General features: G+C 43.7%; 1 protein-coding gene across 1 annotated transcript in view; it reads left to right on the plus strand.

The window, feature by feature from the left end:
- LOC110490886 (phospholipid phosphatase-related protein type 5-like) overlaps window positions 1-20,914 on the plus strand; it is an 85,191-nt gene that overhangs the window by 33,760 nt on the left and 30,517 nt on the right. The window contains exon 2 of the mRNA XM_036945685.1: window positions 913-1,045. Coding sequence (XP_036801580.1) covers window positions 913-1,045 — 133 coding nt within the window. The remainder of the gene's footprint in view (window positions 1-912; window positions 1,046-20,914) is intronic.

The raw sequence follows: 20,914 nt of genomic DNA on the forward strand, positions 1-20,914 counted from the left end.
GTGTGTGTTACAGTGTGTTAGAGGAGATGTGTGTGTGTGTGTGTTACAGTGTGTTACAGTGTGTTAGGGGAGATGTGTGTGTGTGTGTGTGTTACAGTGTGTTACAGTGTGTTAGAGGAGATGTGTGTGTGTGTGTGTGTGTGTGTGTGTGTTACAGTGTGTTAGAGGAGATGTGCATGTGTGTGTGTGTGTGTGTGTTACAGTGTGTTAGAGGAGATGTGTGTGTGTGTGTGTGTGTGTGTGTGTGTGTGTGTGTGTGTGTGTGTGTGTGTGTGTGTGTGTGTGTGTGTGTGTGTGTGTGTGTGTGTGTGTGTGTGTGTGCCATCTGATATTTTTGACTTCACATTTAAATGAAAACTCAAAACGTAGCATCATAAGAAGCAAAATACATCATACAGGGATGATTTCATATGTTAGAGGAGATGTGTGTGTGTGTGTGTGTGTGTGTTACAGTGTGTTACAGTGTGTTAGGGGAGATGTGTGTGTGTGTGTGTTACAGTGTGTTACAGTGTGTTAGAGGAGATGTGTGTGTGTGTGTGATACAGTGTGTTACAGTGTGTTAGAGGAGATGTGTGTGTGTGTGTGTGTGTGTTACAGTGTGTGTGTGTGTGTGTGTGTGTGTGTCAAAACGTTCATCATAAGAAGCAAAATACATCATACAGGGATGATTTCTGTATTTTAAAAGTTACATATCTTAAAAACTTAACTGCTGACAAGTAAAACATGTTGGGACTGTGTCAACAATGGACTAATGAAACAAATACCAACATATAGTTTAGGGTGGAGTTTTCCTTAAAGTGAGGAGACATGAATATCAGATTTTGGGATGATTTTTTTGGGGAGGGGTGGAATTTTTCTTTAAAGAAAGGATGCTTATTTGTTAATAATCTCTTTCTTTCTCTTCTTTTCTAGATGATGATCTCAGAGGCTGTCCTGTTTTTGATACAGTACTCCTCTAAAGAGCTGGACGGTCAGGAGAAGACCATCCAGACCGGAGACTGCTGCTATCTCAACCCACTGGTGCAAAGGACCTTTCGCTTTCTGGGTACGCCTTAGAGTCATTATCATTATTATCTAAACATTACATTAATATGTGTGTCTGGGTACGCCATAGAGTCATTATCATTATTATCTAAACATTAAATGAATATGTGTGTCTGGATACACCATAGATTCATTATGAAGGCCAGGCACCACAGGCAAAAAAGGAAAGATTATGCTTCCATCTGTCAATTTTCTGTTTTTTCGAACTATCACTTCCTTACTTTCATAAAATGTACAACTAAATCGTCAATAATGTATAGAAATACTTGATTTGTATAATTTCATCCGTCAACTACACCTAGCCTATATTTCATTCTTGTTAGCATGTTTCATGTGGAGCTTTAACGGTATTTTTAAAGTTTCCATGTTGAATCATATATCATTCAAAAGGTTTTTTTTTCCGGAGCATATCGATAGCTAGTCCATACATGGGTATATCATTTGTAGACGTTGAGGCTCGTGCTGAAAGATGACTCGCTACCTGGTTAAATAAAGGTGAAATAATTTTTTTTTTAAAATAATTTCCTCACATCCGATTGGTTACTGGCATTAAAAGAAACCTTTCCGGCAACCTGATTGGTTACAATACCTCACGTGTCGCGCAGCACTTCCTTGTTTGAAAATATCTCCTGCGAAGTATCCATGTAAAGAGAGACAAAATGAGAAAATCTCAAAGAATATACCTACAGTATGTGAATAAAAAAGATGGCCGATCTCAGTTAGCCAAAGCGAGAAAGACAATGAAGTGAAAAGATTTACCTGATCAGCCGATTGAGGCCGTACAGGGTGACGAGGACAATGAGGTTGAGATAAAGAAGACAACTGGCAGCAATCAACCAGACAGCAGCCAGCCAACAGTGGCTTTTATTCCACATGTCACAAATAAAACAAAATGGTACAGGATTCCATTTCCCCCTACATGTCTAAACACTGGACTAAAAACCACCATAGACCCCACCAACCAGGGATTCTGTCATTCTGAAGGAGATCGTGATGAATTTAGTAAGAGTGTTTACACTTCCTCCAGGCTGCAGGAGTGCTCCAGGGGATGATGTGGCATTTGATATAAATATCAGGATGGTTCCCCCCAAAAAACCCTGTACTTGGTTATGCAACTCTAAAGAAAATGGTGAAAGTCCTAGCGATTCCTTCCCTGCGTCTCAGCTCATATCAGAGACATGACAGGAGAGTGACAGGTGAATAGTAGCACGTTATTGTCAGGTGACTTGCTGTGTATAAATAATACTTATTTCCTGGCTCCGGCAAAATGTATTCAAAGTGAATAAACCAGAGCAACACAACAAGACTGTCACTTAGGCCTACAGTGTCTTAGGGCTGTAGTCTACAGTGTCTTAGGGCTGTAGTCTACAGTGTATTAGGGCTGTAGTCTACAGTGTCTTAGGGCTGTAGTCTACCTACAGTGTTTTAGGGCTGTAGTCTACTGTGTCACAGGGCTGTAGTCTACAGTGTCATAGAGCTGTAGTCTACCTACAGTGTTTTAGGGCTGTAGTCTACAGTGTCATAGAGCTGTAGTCTACCTACTGTGTTTTAGGGCTGTAGTCTACTGTGTCACAGAGCTGTAGTCTACTGTGTTTTAGGGCTGTAGTCTACTGTGTCATAGGGCTGTAGTCTACTGTGTCATAGAGCTGTAGTCTACTGTGTCACAGGGCTGTAGTCTGCTGTGTCATAGGGCTGTAGTCTACAGTGTCATAGAGCTGTAGCCTACAGTGTCACAGGGCTGTAGTCTACTGTGTTTTAGGGCTGTAGTCTACTGTGTCATAGAGCTGTAGTCTACTGTGTCATAGGGTTGTAGTCTACTGTGTCATAAGGGCTGTAGTCTACTGTGTCATAGAGCTGTAGTCTACTGTGTCATAGGGCTGTAGTCTACTGTGTCATAGAGCTGTAGTCTACTGTGTCACAGGGCTGTAGTCTACTGTGTCATAGAGCTGTAGTCTACTGTGTCACAGGGCTGTAGTCTACAGTGTCATAGAGCTGTAGTCTACTGTGCCATAGAGCTGTAGTCTACTGTGTCATAGAGCTGCAGTCTACTGTGTTTTAGGGCTGTAGTCTACTGTGTTTTAGGGCTGTAGTCTACTGTGTCACAGGGCTGTAGTCTACTGTGTCATAGAGCTGTAGTCTACTGTGTCATAGGGCTGTAGTCTACTGTGTCATAGGGCTGTAATCTACTGTGTCATAGAGCTGTAGTCTACTGTGTCATAGGGTTGTAGCCTGCTGTGTCATAGGGCTGTAGTCTACAGTGTCATAGAGCTGTAGTCTACTGTGTTTTAGGGCTGTAGTCTACTGTGTCACAGGGCTGTAGTCTACTGTGTCATAGAGCTGTAGCCTACTGTGTCATAGGGCTGTAGTCTACTGTGTCATAGGGCTGTAGTCTACTGTGTCATAGAGCTGTAGTCTACTGTGTCATAGGGTTGTAGCCTGCTGTGTCATAGGGCTGTAGTCTACAGTGTCACAGAGCTGTAGTCTACTGTGTTTTAGGGCTGTAGTCTACTGTGTCATAGGGCTGTAGTTTACTGTGTCATAGGGTTGTAGCCTGCTGTGTCATAGGGCTGTAGTCTACTGTGTCATAGAGCTGTAGTCTACTGTGTTTTAGGGCTGTAGTCTACTGTGTCACAGGGCTGTAGTCTACTGTGTTTTAGGGCTGTAGTCTACAGTGTCACAGGGCTGTAGTCTACTGTGTCATAGAGCTGTAGTCTACTGTGTCATAGGGTTGTAGCCTGCTGTGTCATAGGGCTGTAGTCTACTGTGTCATAGAGCTGTAGTCTACTGTGTTTTAGGGCTGTAGTCTACTGTGTCACAGGGCTGTAGTCTACAGTGTCACAGGGCTGTAGTCTACTGTGTTTTAGGGCTGTAGTCTACTGTGTCATAGAGCTGTAGTCTACTGTGTCATAAGGCTGTAGCCTACTGTGTTTTAGGGCTGTAGTCTACTGTGTCACAGGGCTGTAGTCTACTGTGTCATAGAGCTGTAGCCTACTGTGTCATAAGGCTGTAGCCTACTGTGTTTTAGGGCTGTAGTCTACTGTGTCATAGGGCTGTAGTCTACTGTGTCATAGGGTTGTAGCCTGCTGTGTCATAGGGCTGTAGTCTACTGTGTCATAGAGCTGTAGTCTACTGTGTTTTAGGGCTGTAGTCTACAGTGTCACAGGGCTGTAGTCTACAGTGTCACAGGGCTGTAGTCTACAGTGTCACAGGGCTGTAGTCTACAGTGTCACAGGGCTGTAGTCTACAGTGTCACAGGGCTGTAGTCTACAGTGTCACAGGGCTGTAGTCTACAGTGTCACAGGGCTGTAGTCTACAGTGTCACAGGGCTGTAGTCTACAGTGATTACTGACAAATTAGCTTCATATTAAGTAAATACATGCTGATATGCTGATATTTAAATAGGGTAACATTCTGATATTTAGGGTAACATTCTGATATTTAGGGTAACATTCTGATATTTAGGGTAACATTCTGATATTTAGGGTAACATTCTGATATTTAGGGTAACATTCTGATATTTAGGGGAACATTCTGATGTTTAGGGGAACATTCTGATGTTTAGGGTAACATTCTGATATTTAGGGTAACATTCTGATATTTAGGGTAACATTCTGATATTTAGGGTAACATTCTGATATTTAGGGTAACATTCTGATATTTAGGGGAACATTCTGATGTTTAGGGTAACATTCTGATATTTATATATAGGGTACCATTCTGATATTTAGGGTACCATTCTGATGTTTAGGGTAACATTCTGATATTTAGGGTAACATTCTGATATTTAGGGTAACATTCTGATATTTAGGGTAACATTCTGATATTTAGGGTAACATTCTGATATTTAGGGGAACATTCTGATGTTTAGGGGAACATTCTGATGTTTAGGGTAACATTCTGATATTTAGGGTAACATTCTGATATTTAGGGTAACATTCTGATATTTAGGGTAACATTCTGATATTTAGGGTAACATTCTGATATTTAGGGTAACATTCTGATATTTAGGGTAACATTCTGATGTTTAGGGTAACATTCTGATATTTATATATAGGGTACCATTCTGATATTTAGGGTACCACTCTGGTATTTAGGGTACCACTCTGATATTTAGGGTAACATTCTGATATTTAGGGTAACATTCTGATGTTTAGGGTAACATTCTTATATTTTTAATATAGGGTACCATTCTGATATTTAGGGTACTACTCTGATATTTAAGGGAACATGCTGATATTTACACAGGGTAACATGCTGATATTTACACAGGGTATCATGCTGATATTTACACAGGGTATCATGTTGATATTTACACAGGGTAACATGCTGATATTTACACAGGGTAACATGCTGATATTTAGGGTAACATTCTGATGTTTAGGGTAACATTCTGATATTTAGGGTAACATTCTGATGTTTAGGGTTACATTCTGATATTTTTTATATAGGGTACCATTATAAACATTCTGATGTTTAGGGGAACATTCTGATGTTTAGGGTAACATTCTGATATTTAGGGTAACATTCTGATATTTAGGGTAACATTCTGATATTTAGGGTAACATTCTGATATTTAGGGTAACATTCTGATATTTAGGGGAACATTCTGATGTTTAGGGTAACATTCTGATATTTATATATAGGGTACCATTCTGATATTTAGGGTACCACTCTGATATTTAGGGTACCACTCTGATATTTAGGGTAACATTCTGATATTTAGGGTAACATTCTGATATTTAGGGTAACATTCTGATATTTAGGGTAACATTCTGATATTTAGGGGAACATTCTGATGTTTAGGGGAACATTCTGATGTTTAGGGTAACATTCTGATATTTAGGGTAACATTCTGATATTTAGGGTAACATTCTGATATTTAGGGTAACATTCTGATATTTAGGGTAACATTCTGATATTTAGGGTAACATTCTGATATTTAGGGGAACATTCTGATGTTTAGGGTAACATTCTGATATTTATATATAGGGTACCATTCTGATATTTAGGGTACCACTCTGGTATTTAGGGTACCACTCTGATATTTAGGGTAACATTCTGATATTTAGGGTAACATTCTGATGTTTAGGGTAACATTCTTATATTTTTAATATAGGGTACCATTCTGATATTTAGGGTACTACTCTGATATTTAAGGGAACATGCTGATATTTACACAGGGTAACATGCTGATATTTACACAGGGTATCATGCTGATATTTACACAGGGTATCATGTTGATATTTACACAGGGTAACATGCTGATATTTACACAGGGTAACATGCTGATATTTAGGGTAACATTCTGATGTTTAGGGTAACATTCTGATATTTAGGGTAACATTCTGATGTTTAGGGTTACATTCTGATATTTTTTATATAGGGTACCATTCTGATATTTAGGGTACCACTCTGATATTTAGGGGAACAAGCTGATATTTACACAGGGTAACATGCTGATATTTACACAGGGTATCATGCTGATATTTACACAGGGTAACATGCTGATATTCAGACCTACGGTGATGACTGTAATGTCGAACAGACATAATAATAATAATTACTCCCCCCCCCCCCCCCCCACACACACACACTTTAGTTGCAGAGATTCAGAGAGGGAGGAAGTCATTGGAGAGTGCTGCAAAGATAATTAGAAGAGCAGAGATGCTGAAGGAGGAGGAGGATATAGACCCAGAAATAACAGAGTTACTGAAGGAGGAGGAGGATATAGACCCAGACATAACAGAGTTACTGAAGGGGAAGGAGGATATAGACCCAGAAATAACAGAGTTACTGAAGGAGGAGGAGGATATAGACCCAGAAATAACAGAGTTACTGAAGGAGGAGGAGGATATAGACCCAGACATAACAGAGATGCTGAAGGAGGGTACAGATATAGACCCAGAAATAACAGAGTTACTGAAGGAGGAGGAGGATATAGACCCAGAAATAACAGAGTTACTGAAGGAGGAGGAGGATATAGACCAAGACATAACAGAGTTACTGAAGGGGGAGGAGGATATAGACCCAGAAATAACAGAGTTACTGAAGGAGGAGGAGGATATAGACCCAGACATAACAGAGTTACTGAAGGAGGAGGAGGAGGATATAGACCCAGAAATAACAGAGTTACTGAAGGAGGAGGAGGAGGATATAGACCCAGACATAACAGAGTTACTGAAGGAGGATACAGATATAGACCCAGACATAACAGAGATGCTGAAGGAGGGTACAGATATAGACCCAGAAATAACAGAGTTACTGAAGGAGGAGGAGGATATAGACCCAGACATAACAGAGTTACTAAAGGGGGAGGAGGATATAGACCCAGAAATAACAGAGTTACTGAAGGAGGAGGAGGATATAGACCCAGACATAACAGAGTTACTGAAGGAGGAGGAGGATATAGACCCAGACATAACAGAGATACTGAAGGAGGATGATGATGCCATCATAGACATTCATGTATCCTTCGATGGCACTTGGCACAAGAGAGGATCCACTTCCAACTACGGGATAGGTGTGTGCAGTGGCGCTGGTACCAGCCAGCCATAGAAAATGATAGAGATCCACCTTGTCACATAAAACCTTGGAGGACACACATGTTTTAATAGAGAGATTGCACAGGAAATGGTACCGGTACATCGTAGGGTGTCAAATGATAACCTCCTCAAAAGAATGTAGCACGGAGGAACCCAGAATATGCAAATGAACTTGATGCCCCAAAACCGTCTTCGTGTTGCAACAGCCGCATTGACGGAGCAGCCAGTATGGCAGCAGCCACGTTCAATGAGGGAGCCACACTGCTATATCAAATGTGTTGAACAAATGTTGGCTTGACAGCACTCTGGGTGACACTGTAAGCAATATCAGAGGGGAGTTGCGTGAGAGCTGATGCTGTGTCAAGCGCAGGCGAAGGTCCCATGACACGGGCCAGAAAGTAAAGAGGAGCCTTTACATATGGGGCTGGCATAGCTGATTCATGTTCAGCACATTTCATCAGCCTTTTGATCAAAGGGATGTGAGAATTTGCCCAAAACTGCACATTTGCCCCTACAGACCAGTACTCAAAGCAAATTCTCTATTGCTTGAAACTAATATATTAAACTAATATATTAACCCTGCTAATATATTAACCCTGCTAATGTATTAACCCTGCTAATGTATTAACCCTGCTAATGTATTAACCCTGCTAATGTATTAACCCTGCTAATGTATTAACCCTGCTAATATATTAACCCTGCTAATGTATTAACCCTGCTAATGTATTAACCCTGCTAATGTATTAACCCTGCTAATATATTAACCCTGCTAATGTATTAACCCTGCTAATATATTAACCCTGCTAATGTATTAACCCTGCTAATATATTAACCCTGCTAATATATTAACCCTGCTAATGTATTAACCCTGCTAATATATTAACCCTGCTAATGTATTAACCCTGCTAATATATTAACCCTGCTAATGTATTAACCCTGCTAATATATTAACCCTGCTAATGTATTAACCATGCTAATATATTAACCCTGCTAATGTATTAACCCTGCTAATATATTAACCCTGCTAATGTATTAACCCTGCTAATATATTAACCCTGCTAATGTATTAACCCTGCTAATATATTAACCCTGCTAATGTATTAACCATGCTAATATATTAACCCTGCTAATGTATTAACCCTGCTAATATATTAACCATGCTAATGTATTAACCCTGCTAATGTATTAACCCTGCTAATGTATTAACCCTGCTAATATATTAACCCTGCTAATGTATTAACCCTGCTAATATATTAACCCTGCTAATGTATTAACCCTGCTAATGTATTAACCCTGCTAATGTATTAACCCTGCTAATGTATTAACCCTGCTAATGTATTAACCCTGCTAATGTATTAACCCTGCTAATGTATTAACCCTGCTAATGTATTAACCCTGCTAATGTATTAACCCTGCTAATGTATTAACCCTGCTAATGTATTAACCCTGCTAATATATTAACCCTGCTAATATATTAACCCTGCTAATGTATTAACCCTGCTAATATATTAACCCTGCTAATGTATTAACCCTGCTAATGTATTAACCCTGCTAATATATTAACCCTGCTAATGTATTAACCCTGCTAATGTATTAACCCTGCTAATATATTAACCCTGCTAATGTATTAACCCTGCTAATATATTAACCATGCTAATGTATTAACCCTGCTAATATATTAACCCTGCTAATGTATTAACCCTGCTAATGTATTAACCCTGCTAATGTATTAACCCTGCTAATATATTAACCCTGCTAATGTATTAACCCTGCTAATATATTAACCATGCTAATGTATTAACCCTGCTAATATATTAACCCTGCTAATGTATTAACCCTGCTAATGTATTAACCCTGCTAATGTATTAACCCTGCTAATGTATTAACCCTGCTAATGTATTAACCCTGCTAATGTATTAACCCTGCTAATGTATTAACCCTGCTAATGTATTAACCCTGCTAATGTATTAACCCTGCTAATATATTAACCCTGCTAATGTATTAACCCTGCTAATATATTAACCCTGCTAATGTATTAACCCTGCTAATGTATTAACCCTGCTAATATATTAACCCTGCTAATGTATTAACCCTGCTAATATATTAACCCTGCTAATGTATTAACCATGCTAATGTATTAACCCTGCTAATATATTAACCCTGCTAATATATTAACCATGCTAATGTATTAACCCTGCTAATGTATTAACCCTGCTAATGTATTAACCCTGCTAATGTATTAACCCTGCTAATGTATTTGTCGAAGGTATATTTGATGTTTATTTGTCAGTTTAGAAATGATATATGAATAAGAGATTAATTAATGTGACATAAATTGTCATATTTATGGAAAGTACTTTCTCGAGACATTTTCTCAAAATGAAATGGTTCCCCGTACGTACGCCAATTCATTTTTCTCAGTCTTTTTTCAAAGGGAAGTACATTTCACATTATTCCACACAGAGGAGGTTGGTGGCCCCTTAATTAGGGAGGACGGGCTCGTGGTAATGACTGGAGTGGAATCAGTGGGAATGTTGATGCCGTTCCATGTGCTCCGTTCCTGATTTTATCTTGTGCCGTCCTCCCGTCAGCAGCCTCCACTGACACACACATATATAATATATAGACTACTTTGGATAACAGCATCTGCTTAGTGGCATATATTTTATGTATTAAATCCTCTGTGTCTTGTCCCTAGCCATAGTGCAATGCATGCTGGTTATTGCAATGCCTCTCTGTCTTGTCCCGAGCCATGGTGCAATGCATGCTGGTTAGCCATGTTGCAATGCCCCTCTGTCTTGTCCCTAGCCATAGTGCAATGCATGCTGGTTATTGCAATGCCTCTCTGTCTTGTCCCTAGCCATGGTGCAATTCATGCAAAATAGGTCTATATGGACAGTGTCTCCTCATATTTAATCACATGCATTGAAAGGAATGAATGGGCAGTACTGAGCCCTGAAGGAAGTGGTACAGTACTGAGCCCTGAAGGGAGATAATGGACAGTACTGAGCCCTGAAGGGAGATAATGGGCAGTACTGAGCCCTGAAGGGAGTGGTACAGTACTGAGCCCTGAAGGGAGATAATGGACAGTACTGAGCCCTGAAGGGAGATAATGGGCAGTACTGAGCCCTGAAGGGAGTGGTACAGTACTGAGCCCCGAAGGGAGACAATGGACAGTACTGAGCCCTGAAGGGAGATAATGGGCAGTACTGAGCCCTGAAGGGAGATAATGGACAGTACTGAGCCCTGAAGGGAGATAATGGGCAGTACTGAACCCTGAAGGGAGTGGTACAGTACTGAGCCCTGAAGGGAGACAATGGACAGTACTGAGCCCTGAAGGGAGATAATGGGCAGTACTGAGCCCTGAAGGGAGTGGTACGGTACTGAGACCTGAAGGGAGATAATGGACAGTACTGAGCCCTGAAGGGAGATAACGGACAGTACTGAGCCCTGAAGGGAGATAACGGACAGTACTGAGCCCTGAAGGGAGTGGTACGGTACTGTGCCCTGAAGGGAGATAATGGACAGTACTGAGCCCTGAAGGGAGATAATGGACAGTACTGAGCCCTGAAGGGAGATAATGGACAGTACTGAGCCCTGAAGGGAGATAATGGGCAGTACTGAGCCCTGAAGGGAGTGGTACAGTACTGAGCCCTGAAGGGAGATAATGGACAGTACTGAGCCCTGAAGGGAGATAATGGGCAGTACTGAGCCCTGAAGGGAGTGGTACAGTACTGAGCCCCGAAGGGAGACAATGGACAGTACTGAGCCCTGAAGGGAGATAATGGGCAATACTGAGCCCTGAAGGGAGATAAAGGACAGCACTGAGCCCTGAAGGGAGATAATGGGCAGTACTGAACCCTGAAGGGAGTGGTACAGTACTGAGCCCTGAAGGGAGACAATGGACAGTACTGAGCCCTGAAGGGAGATAATGGGCAGTACTGAGCCCTGAAGGGAGTGGTACGGTACTGAGACCTGAAGGGAGATAATGGACAGTACTGAGCCCTGAAGGGAGATAACGGACAGTACTGAGCCCTGATGGGAGTGGTACGGTACTGTGCCCTGAAGGGAGATAATGGACAGTACTGAGCCCTGAAGGGAGATAATGGACAGTACTGAGCCCTGAAGGGAGATCATGGACAGTACTGAGCCCTGAAGGGAGATAATGGACAGTACTGAGCCCCGAAGGGAGATAATGGACAGTACTGAGCCCCGAAGGTAGATAATGGACAGTACTGAGCCCTGAAGGGAGGTAATGGACAGTACTGAGCCGTGAAGGGAGATAATGGGCAGTACTGAGCCCTGAAGGGAGGTAATGGACAGTACTGAGCCGTGAAGGGAGATAATGGACAGTACTGAGCCCTGAAGGGAGATAATGGACAGTACTGAGCCGTGAAGGGAGATAATGGACAGTACTGAGCCCTGAAGGGAGATAATTGACAGTACTGAGCCCTAAAGGGAGGTAATGGACAGTAGTGAACACTGAAGGGATTTAATGGACAGTACTGAGCCCTGAAGGGAGATAATGGACAGTACTGAGCCCTGAAGGGAGATAATGGACAGTACTGAGCCGTGAAGGGAGATAATGGACAGTACTGAGCCCTGAAGGGAGATAATGGACAGTACTGAGCCCTGAAGGGAGGTAATGGACAGTACTGAGCCGTGAAGGGAGATAATGGGCAGTACTGAGCCCTGAAGGGAGGTAATGGACAGTACTGAGCCGTGAAGGGAGATAATGGACAGTACTGAGCCCTGAAGGGAGATAATGGACAGTACTGAGCCCTGAAGGGAGATAATGGACAATACTGAGCCCTGAAGGGAGATAATGGATAGTACTGAGCCCTGAAGGGAGGTAATGGACAGTAGTGAACACTGAAGGGATTTAATGGACAGTACTGAGCCCTGAAAGGAGATAATGGACACTACTGAGCCCTGAAGGGAGATAATGGACAGTACTGAGCCCTGAAGGGAGTGGTACACAGGCCGAACACAGCTGCCTGCATTGTATTGTAGTGCACCAATACAGTAGCTCTTCAACCCATTACAGGTTAACAAAGACAGAGGTACTGTATCACAGAGACACAGCATCATTTTATTCTCTTGTGTTCTATAATGATTCGGCCCTAGCTTTCCTGGAACCTTCTGATTGGCTGCTCTTGTTGTATAATGATACGGACCTAGCTTTCCTGGAACCTTCTGATTGGCTGCTCTTGTTGTATAATGATACGGCCCTAGCTTTCCTGGAACCTTCTGATTGGCTGCTCTTGTTCTATAATGATACGGCCCTAGCTTTCCTGGAACCTTCTGATTGGCTGCTCTTGTTCTATAATGATACGGCCCTAGCTTTCCTGGAACCTTCTGATTGGCTGCTCTTGTTGTATAATGATACGGCCCTAGCTTTCCTGGAACCTTCTGATTGGCTGCTCTTGTTCTATAATGATACGGCCCTAGCTTTCCTGGAACCTTCTGATTGGCTGCTCTTGTTGTATAATGATACGGCCCTAGCTTTCCTGGAACCTTCTGATTGGCTGCTCTTGTTCTATAATGATACGTCCTAGCTTTCCTGGAACCTTCTGATTGGCTGCTCTTGTTCTATAATGACGGCCCTAGCTTTCCTGGAACCTGATTGGCTGCTCTTGTTCTATAATGATACGCCCTAGCTATCCTGGAACCTGATTGGCTGCTCTTGTTCTATAATGACGGCCTTAGCTTTCCTGGAACCTTCTGATTGGCTGCTCTTGTTCTTTAATGATACGGCCTAGCTATCCTGGAACCTGATTGGCTGCTCTTGTTCTATAATGATACGCCCTAGCTTTCCTGGAACCTGATTGGCTGCTCTCTGATTCTGTTTATTTGATCATCAGATTTCTTTATTCAGTTCATATTACTAGAGGTGAGAAACACAGGTGTGTGTGTGTGTGTGTGTGTGTGTGTGTGTGTGTGTGTGTGTGTGTGTGTGTGTCTGTGTGTGTGTGTGTGTGTGTGTGTTCTTGCTTGCTTGCATGCATGCGTGATGCCATTATTTTCCCTTCAGAGCAGGAAAATACATCACAGGAAGGAAACTAGTCATCTCATCGATGTCTTTTATTTAGACTGACTTTGCATAATGACTCACATGTCAATGCTCTGTGGGTAAAGATTACACTTGGACCATAACAACACGCTCGCTCTTAAAAGTACTTGCCTTTCTTCACGCTCTTATTGTGAAGGGATCAGCTAGTTTTCAGGGCACCACTCTATGGTCTCTATATGGATGACTGTTAGTGTAGTCTTACTGTACATTAACCTAACCTCTTCATCCCTGTATCATCCTTACTGTACCTTAACCTAACCTCTTCATCCGTACTGTACCTTTACCTATCCTCAAACCTGTACCCATCTCGGAGAGTGTGTGATTGTGTGTGTGTGTGTGTGTGTGTGTGTGTGTGTGTGTGTGTGTGTGTGTGTGTGTGTGTGTGTGTGTGTGTGTGTGTGTGTGTGTGTGTGTGTGTGTGTGTGTGTGTGTGTGTGTGTGTGTGTGTGTGTGTGTGTGTGTGGTGTGACATGGTGTAGTGTGTGTCTGTGAGAGACATTCCTTGAGCCATTGAACCTGCAGCTTTGGTCTACCACCAGAGCCTTTTCCTGTTTCCTGTTTCACGTTGCTGCAGTCTGGTGCAGTGAAACCTCAGTTCCTCAGTCAGCTTCAACTTTATCAAGGCCATCCAGTCTCTACCCATCCAGTCTCTACCCCTCCAGTCTCTACCCATCCAGTCTCTACCCATCCAGCCTCTACCCACCCAGCTCTACCCCTCCAGTCTCTACCCCTCCAGTCTCTACCCATCCAGTCTCTACCCATCCAGCCTCTACACACCCAGCCTCTACCCATCCAGTCTCTACACACCCAGCCTCTACCCATCCAGTCTCTACACACCCAGCCTCTACCTATGCAGCCTCTACCCATCCAGCCTCTACCCATACAGACTCTACCCATCCAGACTCTACCCATCCAGTCTTTACCCATCCAGCCTCTACCCATCCAGCCTCTACCCATCCAGACTCTACCCACCCAGCCTCTACCCATCCAATCTCTACCCATCCAGGCTCTACCCATCCAGTCTCTACCCATCCAGCCTCTACCCATCCAGTATCTACCCATCAAGGCTCTACTCATTTATCCTCTACCCATCAAGGCTCTACTCATTTATCCTCTACCCATTCAGCCTCTACCCACCCAAACTCCCCATACAGCACCAACCCACCACACACCACACCCAGATGGTAAGAAATTGAATAAATTACACAAAAAAGAGATTGTCTTTGAAATGTTTGTTTTATGATTGAATACTGAACAGTTTGATTAAATATATCTGCTTAATAAGAGTATGATTTCCCCCGTCTACATTGCCAGCTAAGTAATTATTTAGCTAAACCCCATACACAGCCTTTCCACAGACAGGCGATCCGCCCGGCGAATTTGTGCTGCTACTAAGTGGAACATTGGCAGGCTTCTGAAATCTACTGCCAAATACTTGTCTACTAATCTTGTCTTGTCTGAGTCTCGTCTGAGTCTTGTCCGAGTCATGTCTGAGTCTGGTCTGAGTCTGGTCTGAGTCTTGTCTGAGTCTGGTCTGAGTCTTGTCAACTAATCTTGTCTTGTCTGAGTCTTGTCTGAGTCTTGTCTGAGTCTTGTCTGAGTCTTGTCTACTAATCTTGTCTTGTCTGAGTCTTGTCTGAGTCTTGTCCGAGTCTTGTCCGAGTCTTGTCTGAGTCTTGTCCGAGTCTTGTCTGAGTCTTGTCTGAGTCTTGTCTAAGTCTTGTCCGAGTCATGTCTGAGTCTTGTCTGAGTCTTGTCTGAGTCTTGTCCGAGTCTTGTCTGAGTCTTGTCTACTAATCTTGTCTTGTCTGAGTCTTGTCCGAGTCTTGTCCGAGTCTTGTCCGAGTCTTGTCTGAGTCTTGTCTGAGTCTTGTCCGAGTCTTGTCTGAGTCTTGTCAACTAATCTTGTCTTGTCTGAGTCTTGTCCGAGTCATGTCTGAGTCTTGTCTGAGTCTTGTCTGAGTCTTGTCCGAGTCTGGTCTGAGTCTTGTCAACTAATCTTGTCTTGTCTGAGTCTTGTCTGAGTCTTGTCTGAGTCTTGTCTGAGTCTTGTCTGAGTCTTGTCTACTAATCTTGTCTTGTCTGAGTCTTGTCTGAGTCGTGTCCGAGTCGTGTCCGAGTCTTGTCCGAGTCTTGTCTGAGTCTTGTCCGAGTCTTGTCTGAGTCTTGTCTGAGTCTTGTCTGAGTCTTGTCCGAGTCTTGTCTGAGTCTTGTCTACTAATCTTGTCTTGTCTGAGTCTTGTCCGAGTCTTGTCCGAGTCTTGTCCGAGTCTTGTCTGAGTCTTGTCTGAGTCTTGTCTGAGTCTTGTCCGAGTCTTGTCTGAGTCTTGTCAACTAATCTTGTCTTGTCTGAGTCTTGTCCGAGTCATGTCTGAGTCTTGTCTGAGTCTTGTCTGAGTCTTGTCCGAGTCTTGTCTGAGTCTTGTCTACTAATCTTGTCTTGTCTGAGTCTTGTCCGAGTCTTGTCCGAGTCTTGTCCGAGTCTTGTCCGAGTCATGTCTGAGTCTTGTCTGAGTCTTGTCTGAGTCTTGTCCGAGTCTTGTCTGTCTTGTCTACTAATCTTGTCTTGTCTGAGTCTTGTCCGAGTCTTGTCCGAGTCTTGTCCGAGTCTTGTCTGAGTCTTGTCCGAGTCATGTCTGAGTCTTGTCTACTAATCTTGTCTTGTCTGAGTCTTGTCCGAGTCTTGTCCGAGTCTTGTCCGAGTCATGTCTGAGTCTTGTCCGAGTCATGTCTGAGTCTTGTCTACTAATCTTGTCTTGTCTGAGTCTTGTCCGAGTCTTGTCTGAGTCTTGTCTGAGTCTTGTCTGAGTCTTGTCCGAGTCTTGTCCGAGTCTTGTCTGAGTCTTGTCCGAGTCTTGTCCGAGTCTTGTCTGAGTCTTGTCCGAGTCATGTCTGAGTCTTGTCTACTAATCTTGTCTTGTCCGAGTCTTGTCCGAGTCTTGTCCGAGTCTTGTCCGAGTCGTGTCCGAGTCGTGTCCGAGTCTTGTCCGAGTCTTGTCCGAGTCTTGTCCGGGTCGTGTCCGAGTCGTGTCTGAGTCTTGTCTGAGTCTTGTCTGAGTCTTGTCTGAGTCGTGTCTGAGTCGTGTCTGAGTCGTGTCCGAGTCTTGTCCGAGTCTTGTCCGAGTCTTGTCCGAGTCTTGTCCGAGTCGTGTCTGAGTCTTGTCCGAGTCTTGTCCGAGTCTTGTCCGAGTCTTGTCCGGGTCGTGTCCGAGTCGTGTCTGAGTCGTGTCCGAGTCTTGTCTGAGTCATGTCTGAGTCTTGTCTGAGTCGTGTCTGAGTCTTGTCTGAGTCTTACCTAGTGAGTCACTGTTGAAGTAATGCATCTGACAGAAGTAATAATCAGTCCGTCTGCATCTACCCTCCTCTAATCTCATCCCATCTCTTGTCTCACCCCCTCCTCTCGTCTCATCCCATCTCGTCTCACCCCCTCCTCTCGTCTCATCCCATCTCTTGTCTCACCCCCTCCTCTCGTCTCATCCCATCTCTTGTCTCACCCCCTCCTCTCGTCTCATCCCATCTCTTGTCTCACCCCTCCTCTCGTCTCATCCCATCTCTTGTCTCACCCCTCCTCTCGTCTCATCCCATCTCTTGTCTCACCCCTCCTCTTGTCTCATCCCATCTCTTGTCTCACCCCCTCCTCTTGTCCCATCCCATCTCTTGTCTCACCCCCTCCTTTTGTCTCATCTCATCCCTCGCTCCCTTTAATTAAGAATACAGAAGATGAGAAAGCAGTGTCTAGAATGTAAAACAAGGAGACAGGGAGACAAAACAGAAAGCCACTCAACATTAATGAAGCCTTTTTTCTCTACTCTTCCAGCTAAGTGGGCTTCAAAGCTGAACGTCACATTAAGATGCAGAGACAGAGTCCAACTGATGCTAGAGCACCAGCCTCTGCCATATGGACACATTGATAGACCGTAATCCATTGGTGGCTAAAGAAATGAACACATGGTACTCAGAAATAGCCCATGGGCCAATACAGCAGTATGCCTATAACTTTTTAATTAAGTAATCAATCAACTGGGTTTGGCCTGAAGCTGTCTCTAGCAAACTTGCAACATTGTATCAAGAATCAACAACAACTCCGGGTCCTCAGAGTTTCCCAGACCAGTGAACTCGGGACAGCTGTTTTTTCCCCCATTATTTTATGTAGTTTCCACTGGATATATGGCATCATCAGCTGATGATGATATGTTGCTCTTTCACACCGAGGCTTGGTGAGGCCGGGAAAGTGTTTTTCAAATACTGTGAGAAACTATTATCATTCGCAAAATGGATGTTACAAAAACATTCCAGAGAGTTGAGAGCATTCCGGAGAGTTGAGAGCATTCTGGAGATATGAGAGCATTCTGGAGAGTTTAGAGAATTCCGGAGATATGAGAGCATTCCGTAGAGTTGAGAGCACTCTGGAGAGTTGAGAGCATTCTGGAGAGTTGAGAGCATTCTGGAGATATGAGAGCATTCCGGAGAGTTGAGAGCCTTCCGGAGAGTTGAGAGCCTTCCGGAGAGTTGAGAGCATTCCGGAGAGTTGAGAGCCTTCCGGAGAGTTGAGAGCCTTCCGGAGAGTTGAGAGCATTCTGGAGAGTTGAGAGCATTCTGGAGATATGAGAGCATTTTGGAGATATGAGAGCATTCTTGAGATATGAGAGCATTCTGGAGATATGAGAGCTTTCCGGAGAGTTGAGAGCCTTCCGGAGAGTTGAGAACATTCCGGAGAGTTGAGAGCATTCCGGAGAGTTGAGAGCATTCCGGAGAGTTGAGAGCATTCCGGAAAGTTGAGAGCATTCTGGAGATATGAGAGCATTCCGGAGAGTTGAGAGCCTTCCCGAGATATGAGAGCATTCCGGAGAGTTGAGAGCATTCTGGAGATATGAGAGCATTCTGGAGAGTTTAGAGAATTCCGGAGATATGAGAGCATTCCGGAGAGTTGAGAGCATTCTGGAGATATGAGAGCATTCTGGAGAGTTTAGAGAATTCCGGAGATATGAGAGCATTCCGGAGAGTTTAGAGAATTCCGGAGATATGAGAGCATTCTGGAGATATGAGAGCATTCCGGAGAGTTGAGAGCCTTCTGGAGAGTTGAGAGCATTCTGCAGATATGAGAGCATTCCGGAGATATGAGAGCATTCCGGAGAGTTGAGAGCATTCTGGAGATATGAGAGCATTCTGGAGATATGAGAGCATTCTGGAGATATGAGAGCATTCTGGAGAAATGAGAGCATTCTGGAGAGTTGAGAGCATTCTGGAGATATGAGAGCATTCTGGAGAGTTTAGAGAATTCCGGAGATATGAGATCATTCCGGAGAGTTGAGAGCACTCTGGAGAGTTGAGAGCATTCTGGAGAGTTGAGAGCATTCTGGAGATATGAGAGCATTCCGGAGAGTTGAGAGCCTTCCGGAGAGTTGAGAGCATTCCGGAGAGTTGAGAGCCTTCCGGAGAGTTGAGAGCCTTCCGGAGAGTTGAGAGCATTCTGGAGAGTTGAGAGCATTCCGGAAAGTTGAGAGCATTCTGCAAATATGAGAGCATTCCGGAGAGTTGAGAGCCTTCCCGAGATATGAGAGCATTCCGGAGAGTTGAGAGCATTCTGCAGATATGAGAGCATTCTGGAGAGTTTAGAGAATTCCGGAGATATGAGAGCATTCCGGAGAGTTGAGAGCATTCTGGAGATATGAGAGCATTTTGGAGAGTTTAGAGAATTCCGGAGATATGAGAGCATTCCGGAGAGTTTAGAGAATTCCGGAGATATGAGAGCATTCCGGAGATATGAGAGCATTCCGGAGAGTTGAGAGCCTTCTGGAGAGTTGAGAGCATTCTGGAGATATGAGAGCATTCCGGAGATATGAGAGCATTCCGGAGAGTTGAGAGCATTCTGGAGAGAGACACTCCTATATCTTCGCCTCCTCCTCTTCTTCTTGTCTCAACATTTTAAATGATTGTCAACAGAAATTATCTGCACATGTATTTTAGATGGTTTTCACTGACAACCACAAGATAATAATCATCTCGTCCTGTTGCCACGTGCTTTGCCCAAATTGCAGGCTTCCAAAATCAAATCGAATCAAATTCCATTAGTCACATGGGCCGAATACACCTTACAGTGAAATGCTTAATTACATCCCCCTAACCAACAATGCAGTTTCCAAAAAATATGGATAAGAATAAGAGATAAAAGTAACAAGTAATTAAAGAGCAGCAGTAAAAAATAACAATATATACAGGGGGGTGCAGGTACAGAGTCAACGTGGAGGCTATATACAGGAGGTACCGGTACAGAGTCAATGTGGAGGCTATATACAGGGGGCACCGGTACAGAGTCAATGTGGAGGCTATATACAGGGGGCACCGGTACAGAGTCAACGTGGAGGCTATATACAGGAGGTACCGGTACAGAGTCAATGTGGAGGCTATATACAGGGGGCACCGGTACAGAGTCAACGTGGAGGCTATATACAGGAGGTACCGGTACAGAGTCAATGTGGAGACTATATACAGGGGGGTGTCGGTACAGAGTCAATGTGGAGACTATATACAGGGGTACTGGTACAGAGTCAATGTGGAGACTATATACAGGGTGTTATGGTACAGAGTCAATGTGGAGGCTATATACAGGGGGTACCGGTACAGAGTCAATGTGGAGGCTATATACAGGGGGTACTGGTACAGAGTCAATGTGGAGACTATATACAGGGTGTTACGGTACAGAGTCAATGTGGAGGCTATATACAGGGTAATACGGTACAGGGTCAATGTGGAGACTATATACAGGGGGTACCGGTACAGAGTCAATGTGGAGGCTATATACAGGGGGTACCAGGACAGAGTCAATGTGGAGGCTATTACAGGGGGTACCGGTACAGAGTCAATGTGGAGGCTATATACAGGGGGTACAGGTACGGAGTCAATGTGGAGGCTATATACAGGGGGTACCAGTACAGAGTCAATGTGGAGGCTATATACAGGGGGTACCGGTACAGAGTCAATGTGGAGGCTATATACAGGGGGTACCAAGACAGAGTCAATGTGGAGGCTATATACAGGGGGTACCGGTACAGAGTCAATGTGGAGGCTATATACAGGGGTACCGATACAAAGTCAATGTGGAGGCTATATACAGGGGGTACCGGTACAGAGTCAATGTGGAGGCTATATACAGGGGATACCGGTACAGAGTCAATGTGGAGGCTATATACAGGGGGTACCTGTACAGAGTCAATGTGGAGACAATATACAGGGGGTACCGGTACAAAGTCAATGT

This window comes from Oncorhynchus mykiss, chromosome 15 (assembly GCF_013265735.2).
Source record: "Oncorhynchus mykiss isolate Arlee chromosome 15, USDA_OmykA_1.1, whole genome shotgun sequence".
NCBI lineage: Eukaryota > Metazoa > Chordata > Actinopteri > Salmoniformes > Salmonidae > Oncorhynchus > Oncorhynchus mykiss.